General features: G+C 37.8%; 1 protein-coding gene across 1 annotated transcript in view; it reads left to right on the top strand.

The window, feature by feature from the left end:
- PHKA1 (phosphorylase kinase regulatory subunit alpha 1) overlaps nucleotides 1-12,747 on the top strand; it is a 277,140-nt gene that overhangs the window by 170,586 nt on the left and 93,807 nt on the right. Inside the window, 2 exon segments of the mRNA XM_037821427.1 lie at nucleotides 8,406-8,515; nucleotides 9,482-9,626. Coding sequence (XP_037677355.1) covers nucleotides 8,406-8,515; nucleotides 9,482-9,626 — 255 coding nt within the window.

Below are 12,747 nucleotides of genomic sequence, written 5' to 3'. Positions count from 1 at the left end.
ATTTCTGTGGACTTGTTCCAAAGGTAGGATTTTAAAAATAAAGGTGTATGAAAGCATTGGAGACTAATTTAGAGAGCCAGGACTTGAGAAGACAAAAACCTGGAGAAAAGATGACCTCAGAGAAGTAAGCTCGCCATTCTATGTGCAGTTTTCATTTGAGGCAATTGCTGATTCTTAAGCTGTGCTTACATGGGATGAGGGGCATGACACCAAGAAGAAAGTCTCACTGTAATAGACAAAATTGTATTTCAGCCCCTTCTGCTGTGGAAGGGACTAGGGTGAACACCTCAGATTTCTGGGTGACAATCCTGAGGAGTAAGGTCAAACCAGAAATAGAACAGCCCTCAGAAAGCCTCAAACACAAAGCCTAAAAAACAATATCTTCTCCATCCCTGATTCAACTAAGGTGATCTGCTTCTAACTAAACTAAGTCCTCTCATTCAGAGCCTCTATAATTCTTCAAACACAGTGTTCAGCATTGAATACAGATTTACCAGACATGGTAGAAAACCAAAAGAATAAAAGCCAAAAGAAAAAACAATCAAAACAGATACAGAGATAAGTCACTTTTGAAGTTATCAGACAGGATAATCTATGTTAATATGTTCAAGAAAATAGATTACAAGATGAATTTCATGAATGTTCTAAAATTCTAGAAGTGAAAAATACAATAACTGAAATTAGGAGCACTATAAATGGGATTAACAGCTTATTAGACATGGCAGAGAAAGGGTTAATGATTTGAAAGATAGGTTAGTAGAAATTATCCAGATTGAAGTACAGAGGAAAGAATGAAAAATTGAAAAAGCCTAAGAGGCAGATATAGTGAAAAGGTCTGGAATCCAAGAATGAGAGGAAAGAATGGGACAGAAATACTATTTGAAGAGATAATGGCCAAAAATTTTCCAAAATTGACTAAAGGTATCAAATCACACATTCAAAAATCCTGAAAATGACAAGCAAGATAAATATAAAGAATATCCACATCTAAGCATGTAAAAGAAAAACTTCTGGAAACCAAAACAAAGAGGAAGTCTTAAAAATAGCCAGAGAAAAGATACATTGTTTTTTAAAAAGCAACAATAGAACTTACAGCTAGATACAAGATGGGTTCACTAAAGCGTCAATTATATTTCTATATGTTAACAACAAATGATTAAAAAATTATTTTAGTTGTATCATTTTCAATGGTATTTAAAAACATCAAATACCTAAGAATAAATATAATGAAAACTACAGAGCTTTCTGAGAGAAAGTAAAGAAGATCTAAATAAATGGAGGTATACCTTGTTCATGGATTAGAATAAGAGTGGGCAAGCTAGGGCCCATAGGCCAAATCTGACCCATGATGGCAGATGATGAAATTTTGATGCCTGGATGTCTGTGGCCATGGTATGAAATAGCAGCTGGGCTGCTATCAGTTGTGAAATGTAAAAGTTACCTATGGAAATTTAAAATGATAGATCCAACCCTAGGAGAGTTGGCTCACTAGATCTGCAGGCTGCTTTTGGCCATAGTGGCTAAGATGGGGGCCAGGGTGTACCATGGATGATGACTTTTGTTTCTCCACACCAAGGTAGAGGAAAAAGGGTCCAAATATTCTCAAAGGCAAGTTTTGTGTGGGCCAAAATGGTAAAAGCTTGCATTGCTGTCCTCCAAATGGGAGGGAAAAAGGTTAAATCTGTTCACAGGGCTGGAGCAAAGCTTCATAAACCAGAGGAGGTAAAAGGGGGGCGGAAATCACTCCAGCCACTGGTGCAACAGACTCACTCCTCTCCCCACCCCCATCCCCACCTCTGCCTCTTGTATTCTAGCTGGGATCTCCCTGCAACTATAATGTTAAACCTGTAAATGATGAGTTCTCTGCTAGAGGTTTGAGTAAACTTGCAACGAGGTGGGAAAATGGGGAATTTTGAAGAATGGCTTTGTGTTTTAAGGTATTGCATCTGGTTGTATGATAAAAATTAATGTAAAATATAATATAAAAAATATATAATATAATATGATAAAAATGATGTAAAATGTAATTTGCTTATAATCTCATAAATCATCCCAATCAGAGAAAGCTGCACAAAAGAAAACAGTGATAGTGGGGCACAACTTCCTTGCTTCTTGCTGATGTTTGGGTAGGTTGAAATTTAAACCCTTTGAGTACTGGAAATAGAACTAGTCTCCATAACTGATGAATTTTGCTATAATTTTTACCTACTGGAGCCTCTGGAAAATAGGAGACAAGGTGAAAAGAGAGGCATTTTTCAGACAGAGATATACTTGTGGAGGTTTTGAAAAGCATTTTTTGACCTTTCTGTTTTTATTTTCTTTTCTGGAACAAGAAGTACTGTCATTCTGAAGGCAGTTACACCTGAAGGTTACATGTTTTTAACAGCATCCAAGACTGTTCTGTTGAATTTCAAAATGAGAAGAAAATCTTTTTCTTCTTTTGACAAATTATGTGCATCAGGATTAGGTATGAGTGGATGTATTTCTAAACTGTACAGGCAGAGATGAATATGTGTGGCTTCAGCAGACCCAGACTCATCCAAGGACAGCTTGACAATGATGGCGGGATGGGATAGGGAGCAGAGAAGAGCTGCAGTTGGGGCATGGTTCATCTCAGGTATAGCAATGAGGGTGCTTGCATGGGGAAAGAGAATGAGAAATAGATGAGTGATACAGGCCAGACGAATGCCACTCACACCAAAGTGGGCAGCCCTTTGAGAAGAGACTTAAGAGAAAAGATTCAGGAGATGAAGAATAAAAAAGTTGATAAAAAGCAAGCACTGAGGGTGGAGGCAAGAAGGCGAGTTGCTAAAAGTTACAGATTAAACCATAAACCATAAAGCATTTCTCAATACTGCTCATTTCTCAATAGAACAGCTGTGACTAGAAGGAAATAACTGAAATGGTGGAACTATAACCCATAACATTCTTTGAAATTTGCTCTATGACTACCTGTTGAATCATACTTTGAAAGTTACCACCTTTCTGTGTATATGTTGTATTTCACAAGAGAGAAATAGCTGTAAGACTTCTTGGAGTTATTCCTTTTTTCTTTTTTCTTTGCTCCCAGCAACAGACCCAGGTTATTGGGACAGAGGGACCTCCTCTGCTGGGCAGCTGGTGTCATTTTCACTAGTCTATGCAGAAATTGTGTAACTGTAACCCATAACATTCTTTGAAATTTTCTCTATAAATACTTGCTGAATCCTACTTTGAAAGTTAACTTTTCTGTGTCTATGTTTCACAACAAAAAATGTTTAATAAATAAATGAATACATACATACATACATACATACATACATACATAAATAAAACTGCTCCTTCCCTAGATGATACCAGGGATGAGACATCAGAACCCTTTGCTAGGTTATTCCCCACTTCTTAAAATAGCAGACAGCAACAAGTTAATTCCACAGTTCTTAAGAAGCTTCTTCCTTCCATGCTCTGTGGGAACGAGAGTAGAGGACAGGGGGTGCTGTACTACAGACATGGAGCTCAGAACCCAGAGACAGAGTGGCTGTCATACACCCAGGGTGACACTGACTCTGCCCAGGACCCCACTGACTCCACCCAGGATCCCAGCGCAGCCCACGACCACTGGGGGGCTGCCTCTGCCTGGGGCACATCCCAGCCCTCCTACTGCACATTCTCTAAGTCAGGTCTTCTTTGGACCCTCCTTCTATAGGTAAATGTCAGATTAGTTACTCTAAAAACATCTGAGAAACTTGAAATTTCCCCTCTTTTCCTTGGGATGACAGAATCTGAGACAATTTCCTTCTGTTTCTTATTTAAAGAAACAAAAGCATGAAATGGCTCACACACAATTTTTGCTAGAGGTTACTCTGTAGACTTCAGATGCTGTCCTTTTTTGGAGGCTGCCCAGGCTGCTTGGGAACCTGGCTGGGCCAACGACCCACACTCACCCCTCATGTCTGCATAGACCAGTGAAAATGACACCGGCTGCCCAGTGGAGGAGGTCTCTCTGTCCCAATAACCTGGGTCTGTTGATGGGAGCCAAAAAAAAGAGAAAAAAGGAATAACTCCCAGCAGCCTTACAGACCACACACGTTTGCTGCAGCCTCAACCAAAAAACTGTCCACGTACTCATCACTCTGTAGATCAATCTCTTGATTTTTAGTGACAAGCTGTATGACAGGTGGAGAGATAGGAAGAGACACAGGAGAAAGGCAAGCTCGGGAAGAAGAAAGAAAAATGACACATTTATGGAAGGCTTTGAGGAAAGGAAGTGAGTATGAAAATACAGCAGCTCCTGAGTGGTTGGGTAGTGGAGAGACTCAGAAGCAGAGCAGACTGGTCAGGGCATGTGGCTCCTATCAGCTCACATCATTCAGGCAAAATTTGGATTATACCAGAGATTCTGTACTTCCATGATTCATCTCTGGTACCTGGGAGTCAGCATATTGACTGGCTTTAGAAGAGTCCAGGACAGAAATTCTGTGTAATACTTACGCTAAAAACATCATCAGCTTCACTGGGCTGCCCATAAGCCCCCTGGGTCATCAGGCCAGGGACTGGAACCCAACTGAGATGTCAATCTACCTTACACTTTGTTCACACCATGGTTCCCAAAGCATGTAGCTGAACATCAGAAATGCTCATGATCAGGGCCTTAACCTCCATTTCTTTTTGCAAGTAACTTCAAAGGTTAACCAACTGAGAAGGAGCAGGGAGGAGTAATTCTTAAGAATTACAAGAAAGAGGTTAAGGAAGTTACTGAAAACAGAAGAGGTGTAAGGGAGAGGGGGCGAAGAATGTATAAAAGTTCAGCTATACAGACATAGTTTGCATTTTTGTTTTTCTTTTCCTTTCCCTTTCATAAAAACCACAGCTGCTTAAAAAGCAGTTTTTAATAACTCTGTGAAATCAGATATTGACCCTTAGAAGCTAATGATTTCTCAGCCCAATATACATATTTTTGCATCAGTCAATTTGGACTCTACCACTGATAAGATTTTTTTTTAATGTTTAGGAAATAGCTTTGCTTTATCACTTGTGCTTGGAACACAGCTATCTGACCCTGCAGCATCTTGGCTTTCTGCTGCCTAAGAAAAGCTGCTGGCTTTTTAAGAATTCAAAATTTGAAATCCTAGTTTCCTGGGCCTGACTTTAAGCTGAAGCCTGATATTGTCTCCTATGGGCTGTTTCAACCTCAATACCAGATGTGCTGAACTGAAAGCAGGCAGAGGCTCAATGAACAAAAAACTCAGACTCTGACTGTTACACATTTAGGACACACCTCTGTGGGGCCCTAAACTGAAAACCTGAATGCTGGCTGGACCATCTGAGACTTCTGAAGATACCTATGTGAAATGGCTTATTCTCTGATGGGACCAGCTGAAATCAAGCTATATTTTTTATTCCATCATATATTTTTGATTCAGAGACTGACTGCATTCCTAACTGAGAACAATGTTGCATGTTGGTACCACCTTGCTGCATTGGGATCATAATGATAAAGACATTTTGTCCAAGAGCCAAGAAGGTGGACTGTGCAGAAAAAAATTAACTTAGCAGGCTTCAGACTGTTATCTTTATAAAGACCTGCTTGCAAGGTTGGTTCTTGGCTGGTATCTGGAAACTTGGGTTTCAGGAGGGCACCCACCATTCCCTAACTGTCAAAGGTAGTTTACTGTGCCTAAGCTGTTTGTGCAAACAATGTGGCTTATGCTTTTCTTCTAAGGGTCATGAATTTTGGTTTGTGCCAATGTGACCAGCCCTTAATAAAAACCTTAAGCACTGAGTCTCCATGAGCTTCCCTGGTAGACAACATTTCATACATGTAGTCATAATTTGATGCTGGAGGAATTAAGCACATCCTGTGTGACTCCACTGGGGGAGGACTTTTGGAGGCTTGTACCTGGTTTCCTCTGGACTTTGCCCCATGTACCTTCTTCCTTTGCTGGTATTACTCTTTATCCTTTTGCTATAATAAATCTTAATATACTGAGTCTTATTAGTCCTCCTAGTGAATCACTGAACCTGGGAGTGGTCTTGGGGATCCCCAACACAAGAATAATATTCATAGAAGCTTTATTTATAATAATAAAAAACTAGAAACAGCCCAAATGGCCATCAACAGGTGAATATATAAATTCACATTCATAGAATGGAAGATTATACAGCAATGAAAATGACTGAACTAAGCCTATATATAACAGTATGGATGAAGGCCATTAGACATAATGTTGAGTGAAAGAAACCAGATGCAAAAAGTGCATATTATATGATTCTATTAATATAAATTTCAAAAATGGCACCTTCCAATTATTTATGGTTATTTAAGTCTGAATGGTGGTTAACTGTGGGAACCTGAGGGAAGTTAATGACTAGGAAGGTGTACAAGGGAGGCTTCTGCAGTACTGGTAATGTTCTATGTTGATTTGGGTTGTGTATTTACTATGTACAAACCCCAATTTTTTTTTTTTTTTACTTCATGTATGTTATACTACAAAAAAAGTGCCAAAAGAAGTTCTGTCAATACTGACATGAAGGAATATCCAAGATGTAGTTTGGGGAAAAAACATTTCAGAACAACATGTGTAGTGTTACCCTATGTTATGAAAGGAAAAAAAAATGTATGTATTCTGGTTTGCTAAAGATGCTGATATGCAAAATACCAGAAATGGATTGGCTTTTATAAGATTTATTAGGTTACAAATTTACAGTTCTAAGGCCATAGAAGTGTCCAAACTAAGGCATCAACAAGAGGATACCTTCACTGAAGAAAGGCTGATGGCATCTGGAACACCTCTGTCAGCTGGGAAGGCACGTGGCTGGCATCTGCTGGTCCTTTGTTCCTGGGTTCTGGTTTCAAAATGGCTTTCTCCAAAATGTTTCTGGGCTTCTGTCTCTCTTAGCGTCTCTCAGCTCTCTGCCTGGTTCTCCTGGGGCATTTCTAAGCGTCTGGGAGTCCTCTCTTAGCTTCTCCGGGGCAAACTCTGGGCTTCATTTCTTAGCTTAGTGTCTCCAAACGTCCTTCTGTCTGCATCTCCAAGCATCTGGGTTTGTGTTGGCTCTTAGCTTCTCCCAGGGGCAAATGCTGGATTACGTATCTTAGCTTCTCTCCAAAATGTTTCTCTCAGCTTCTCTGAGCCTCTTCTCTCTGTGGGCCCTCTTAAAGGACTCCAGTGACCTAATTAAGATCCACCCAGAATGGATGGGGCCACACCTCCATGGAAATTACCTAATCAAGGGGTCTCACCTACAGTTGGGTAGGTCACATATCCATGGAAACAACCTAATCAAAAGGTCCCACCCTAATCAAAAGACTAATAAGTCTGCCCCTACAAGATTGCATTAAAGAACAAGGCTTTTGTAGGGGACATAATAGATCCAAACCAGCACAGTATGTGAATAAAATAGCTATTTCCTCATTGTAAGGTATATTGTCAATTTAATAACTGCTTTTTGTGAAACAAAAAATTCTACATATTAAATGTAGGCATCAATTATAAGATAGATTCTAATTTCAGAATTATCAACTTTAAAAAAAGATACCTTGAACTCAAGGAAATAAGGTGGATGATATGTGTGAATGTGTGCACGCATGTGTATATAGATATATGTACACAATATTTTAGACTCATGTATATAGCCTATTTATCTACGTATGCATAGCAACAGGTTTATTAGCAATGATTTCTCCTGAGAAATAAAATTTGTTGGGGGGCATCCTTTTATAAAAAATTAATATACTTCTGTATTATTTGAATTTTCACTAAAATTATGCCTTACTTTTGTATCTATCTGAAAGTTCAAGTCTTCTCTCCTTTTCAAGTTTGCAAAAATGTTCCTCTGCCAAGTGCATTTTACAATCAGTGTAATAAAGTTCTACGATGTGTTCTGTCAGGCACAAGAACTTTAAAATATTTAAAATATTTTAACTTATTTGAATAAAATGTGTTGTATTATTGAAGAAGATCAAGATACACTCTTAGTCCAATTTTTCAGTTTAGCATGCCATCTTTAAGCAAAATGGCATCTGATGAGGGTTTTTTCAGCTTTATTGAGGCATAATTTATGTTGATGAATTTTATAATCAGTATAACTTTTGCACTTTTCATGGATTTTAATGAAATTGTATAAACATTGGTTATAGAATTCTGTCATTTATAGAACTGTTAATTTTTATGTGCATTCTTAACTCTCATGGTTAGATGATGTTACTTCTTTATAAGAGTATAAGGGTCTTTAAGAAAAGAGATAATTGCCTTCTCTTCTTCTAGGGCTCCGCAGTGCTTTGGTGTGGCCCAGCAAATGACATAGGCACTAACTTTGAGATATAGAACTTTGTTTAATCAACGAGTGTAAAACTAACATAAAAATGTTTGCTAATTTAATTTGTGCACTAAAAGTATCCTGACCATTTCTAAATTCTGTCTCAGGATGCAACAGTAGAATGAAACTCAGTGGTCGACCCTACAGACACATGGGAGTCCTTGGAACTTCAAAACTCTATGACATTCGAAAAACTATCTTTACTTTCATGCCACAGGTAGGTGGAATAAGCTGGAACGTGAGATGAATGGAAATAAAAGAGAAACATTGCAGAAATAAAACATTTACTAGAGTCAGGACAAGCATCAAAGAGATCCACAGAGCTTTGTACATGTTAAGTTGCTCAGTAAATATTTGAGTTGAACTGAATTGAACTTGCAGCCCAGAGATATGCCAAATGATTTTGACTGCATATGAGTAGTCCTGGGTTGCAGAAACAGTGACTAGAGATTTTACAAATGTTGGCATACTTCCAAAAGTACTCTTTACTTTTAAAAGTTATAAATGAAACTGTATTTGCCTAAACAAAATACTGTGTTTTTCAGCTGCTGACTTCTGTGCTTTCTTTGTTATGTGGAGGGGTTCCTTTTTATATGCTTGTAACTCTTTGATTATCATCTTCAAAAAAAAAGTCAGTACTGTTCTAGCTGTGATTATACACATTGTTAGCCTGATGTTTATTAGCCACAGTACATTAGCAAGCTTGATTATATGTGTATTTTGGAGGAGAAACTATTTTCCAGAAAGAAAGCTTAAACTCCCTGTTTGTCATCTTACATCTGAGAGTGAAGCTAAGGTATAGATGAAAAAGTCATGCACCATTGGTTCTATTCCTGATCTTGCCATTTGCTAGACATAGGACTTTGCTAAGCTACTTAACCTCTCTTAGCCTTATTTATCATCTTTTAAAGAAAGAAAAGCCCTCACTGAGTTGTTATAGGATTAAATTAATCAATGGATTTAAAAACACTTTGTAAACTGTGGCACACTGTAAAAATGTGACAAATCATTGTCATATGTACCAGTTGATCACCAGATATGTTGGGAAGAATTAGGCAGTATATCTTGGATCTTGTTGCCTCTGTGACATCTTATATACCCTTGTAAATATGTGAGGACTTTAAAATGTTTATAATAGTTGTGAGAGTAAATTGTTCTGAGCTGTTATATTTCGTTTTCTCAGTTCATAGACCAGCAACAGTTCTACCTGGCTCTGGACAACAAGATGATAGTGGAAATGCTTAGAACAGACCTCTCCTACCTCTGTAGCCGTTGGAGGATGACAGGCCAGCCCACCATCACCTTCCCCATCTCACACACAATGATTGGTAAGGATTATATGAGGCAAGGAATGAATGCAGTTTTGAAATAAATCATGTTTAGCCCTTCAAAATCTTATCATGCATTCTTCCAACAGTTGTTTATTAGCTCCTATTTTGTGCCAGGCACTTTTCTAAGCACTGGGGATATAGGGCTGAATAAAGCAGATGGGTTATTTGCTCTCATGGATTTTGGAAGATAAAAACAGACAACAAGTATATAACAAATAAAACCATATATACAGGAATATTTAAGATAGTTTGAGTGTTGTGATTCAAAAAAATGTAACAGAGTAACTTGGTTGGAAGCTACTTTATATAACTGATTTCTAGGTCAATTTGCAAAAACTTTATTAATGCAGTTTTTGTAAGATAGTAATACTATATTCTGCATCTGTCTTATTTGCTTTGGTGGAGGCTCCAGGCTTTATAGATAAGTTCCCAGGCTTCTTTTTCCAAGGCCTGTCAAACTAAAGGCTTTTGGTTTATCGTTCCCTTTTTGGCTGGGCATCCTGACATTGCTTACTTGAAACTGGGTGAAAGACTTTATTGTTCTCTCCATTCCTGGAGGACTAGAGCCAATACTGAAGTGACTTCTTCCTTTCTATGTCTCTGCTGATTTCTTCCAAAGGCCTATTTCTACTACCAAAGAACATCAAATTCCTTTTTGTTAGAGAAGAATTCCTTATCATAAATCATTCAAAATCTAGACAGGCTTTAGGGATTTTGATCACATCTTAAAGGTGCTTTAACACATACCATTTAATAACTATAATGTCCCCATAGTTGTCTACAGAAATTATAAAGTGTAATTGGAGAGGTAAAGCTAATACACAAGAGTAATAGAAAGCAATTCAAGACAGTATATAAAGAAGTACTAAACCATTAGATTAGTATTTCACAGAACAGGAAAACAAGCTGTCCAAAGAAAGCTTCTTGACCGAGGTGGGATTTATCCAGCCTTTTTGGGATGGATAGTATTTAGATAGGAGGAGGGAAGAAGGAAAGGTACTTTGAATAAGGGGGAGAATACCATGAGTGAGACCTGAAGGCAGGAACTGAGCTTGACTTTTGAGACAAGAGTGAAAATACCAACCTGAATAGAGTGGACCTTGCATGGTGAGAATATAAAGATAAACAAAATTGGATAAGTAAGATGGGGTCACATTATGAAGACCTTGAACATAAGCAATGACATTTAAAACAGATTTTCTCAGAAGTCTGAAACTATCAGCATTTTTGAGTAAAGAGTGACATGATGAAAGTAATGTTTAGAGAATATGGTTTGTTGAGACTATGCATTGTAGTAAGGAAAGACTGATGTCAAGGAAACTAATCCAGATATGACATGATGAGAAGATGCACTGGATGGGAGGTAGTAAAATTGGAGTAGGATAGAAGGATATAACAATCATTTTAAGTAACCCTGCAGGTCAGGTGTTGACTAACTAGAGAAGAAGGATGACTCAAGATAACACCAAGGTTTAGAGACTGTGTAAACAATGCTTCCATTGGTAGAAGCAGAGAAATTCTAAGGGAAGATGCCAGTTGAAAAGGGGGGCATGCTGAGTTTGTGGTGACAAGGAGACTTCAAATTTGAAATACCCAAGAGCTGATATGAGATATACAGTCCACAGCTTAGGAGGTAGAGTAAAAGTAAAGATCTAGATTTAAATCACACAGTTTTGATACTTGATATGTGTTGCACCAGAAAAACAGCAGCAACTATAGCAATAATAACTGCAATATTTATTGAGTACTTTCTCTGTGCCAGGCACTGAGCTGAGTGTTTTCAATACGTTATTTAAAAATCTCTACAAGCAATACTGTTCAGGTTGGTTCTGTTAGTAGTCCCATTTTATAGATGAGAAATCTGACTTATCCAATGTAACAAAGCTAGTAAGAGACAAGGACAGGCCTCAAACCAGATTTTAGTCTCCAAAGCCCACATTTGCCACAGCAGTGTGGGTTTTTTTCCCTGCAACTTTATTGAGGTATAGTCACATACCATACAATCATCCAAAGTGTACAATCAGTTGTTATGGTATCATCATATAATTGTGCATTCATCAACACAATTTTTGAACATTTTCATAATTCCAAAATATAATAAAATAAAATAAGAATAAAAATAAAAGTAAAAAAACACCCAAAACATCCCATCTCCCCCATCTCCCCTATTATTCATTTACTTTTTTGTCCCCATTTTTCTACTCATATGTCCATAAACTGGATAAAGGGAGCGTGAGCCACAAGATTTCCAAAATCACATGGGCACACTGCATAAGCTATAGAGTTATAGAATCAGTCTTCAGGAACCAAGGGCTACTGGATTGCAGTTCAACAGTTTCAAATATTTCCTGCTAGCTATTCTAATACACTAAAAGCTAAAAATGGTTATCTATATAATGGCATAAGAATAACCTCCAGAATGACCTCTCTACACTATTTGAAATCTCTCAGCCACTGAAACTTTCTTTTGTTTCATTTTTCTTCCCCCTTTTGGTCAGGAAGGCTTTCTCAATCCCATGATGCCAGGTCCAGACTAATCCCCGGAGTGAGGTCCCACTTTGCCAGGGAGATTTATACCCCCGGGAGTCATATCCCATGTAGCGGGGAGTGCAGTGAGTCCACCTGCCAAGTTGCCTTAGAGAGACAGACCATATCACAGCAGTGTGTTTTTGCCAGTCAAAATTTTGTTTTGGTGAAATGAGAATAAACATTAGTGATCACAAAAAAAGTTAATTAAATTCTCAAAGTTAAAGACATGGATTCCCAGAATATTTAAAAGAGCAAAATCCATCTAGATACTATTTACAAAAGATATCTCTAAAATAAAGTCATATGGAAAAATGGAAAACAAAAGGAATACAGAAAGATGTATTGTATAAATGCTAACAAAAAGAAAGGAGTGGTGGCAAATTAATAGCAAAAGTAGTAGAATTCAAAGCAAAACCCAGTAAATGGGCCAAGAAGGTTATTTTATATTGATAAAAGTTACAGTACACCAAGATTATAAAGCACTTATAAATTGTTATCTACTAAATAATATCAATGAAATGTATAAAGCAAAAATTTAGAAAGCCTTAATGTTCAGGGACAACATGATAAAGTTACTGTGGGAAGCTAT

The sequence above is a fragment of the Choloepus didactylus genome, chromosome X (genome assembly GCF_015220235.1).
Source record: "Choloepus didactylus isolate mChoDid1 chromosome X, mChoDid1.pri, whole genome shotgun sequence".
Taxonomy (NCBI): domain Eukaryota; kingdom Metazoa; phylum Chordata; class Mammalia; order Pilosa; family Megalonychidae; genus Choloepus; species Choloepus didactylus.
The sequence above is the reverse complement of the archived record's forward strand: the minus strand, read 5'-3'. Positions and strand labels throughout refer to the sequence as shown.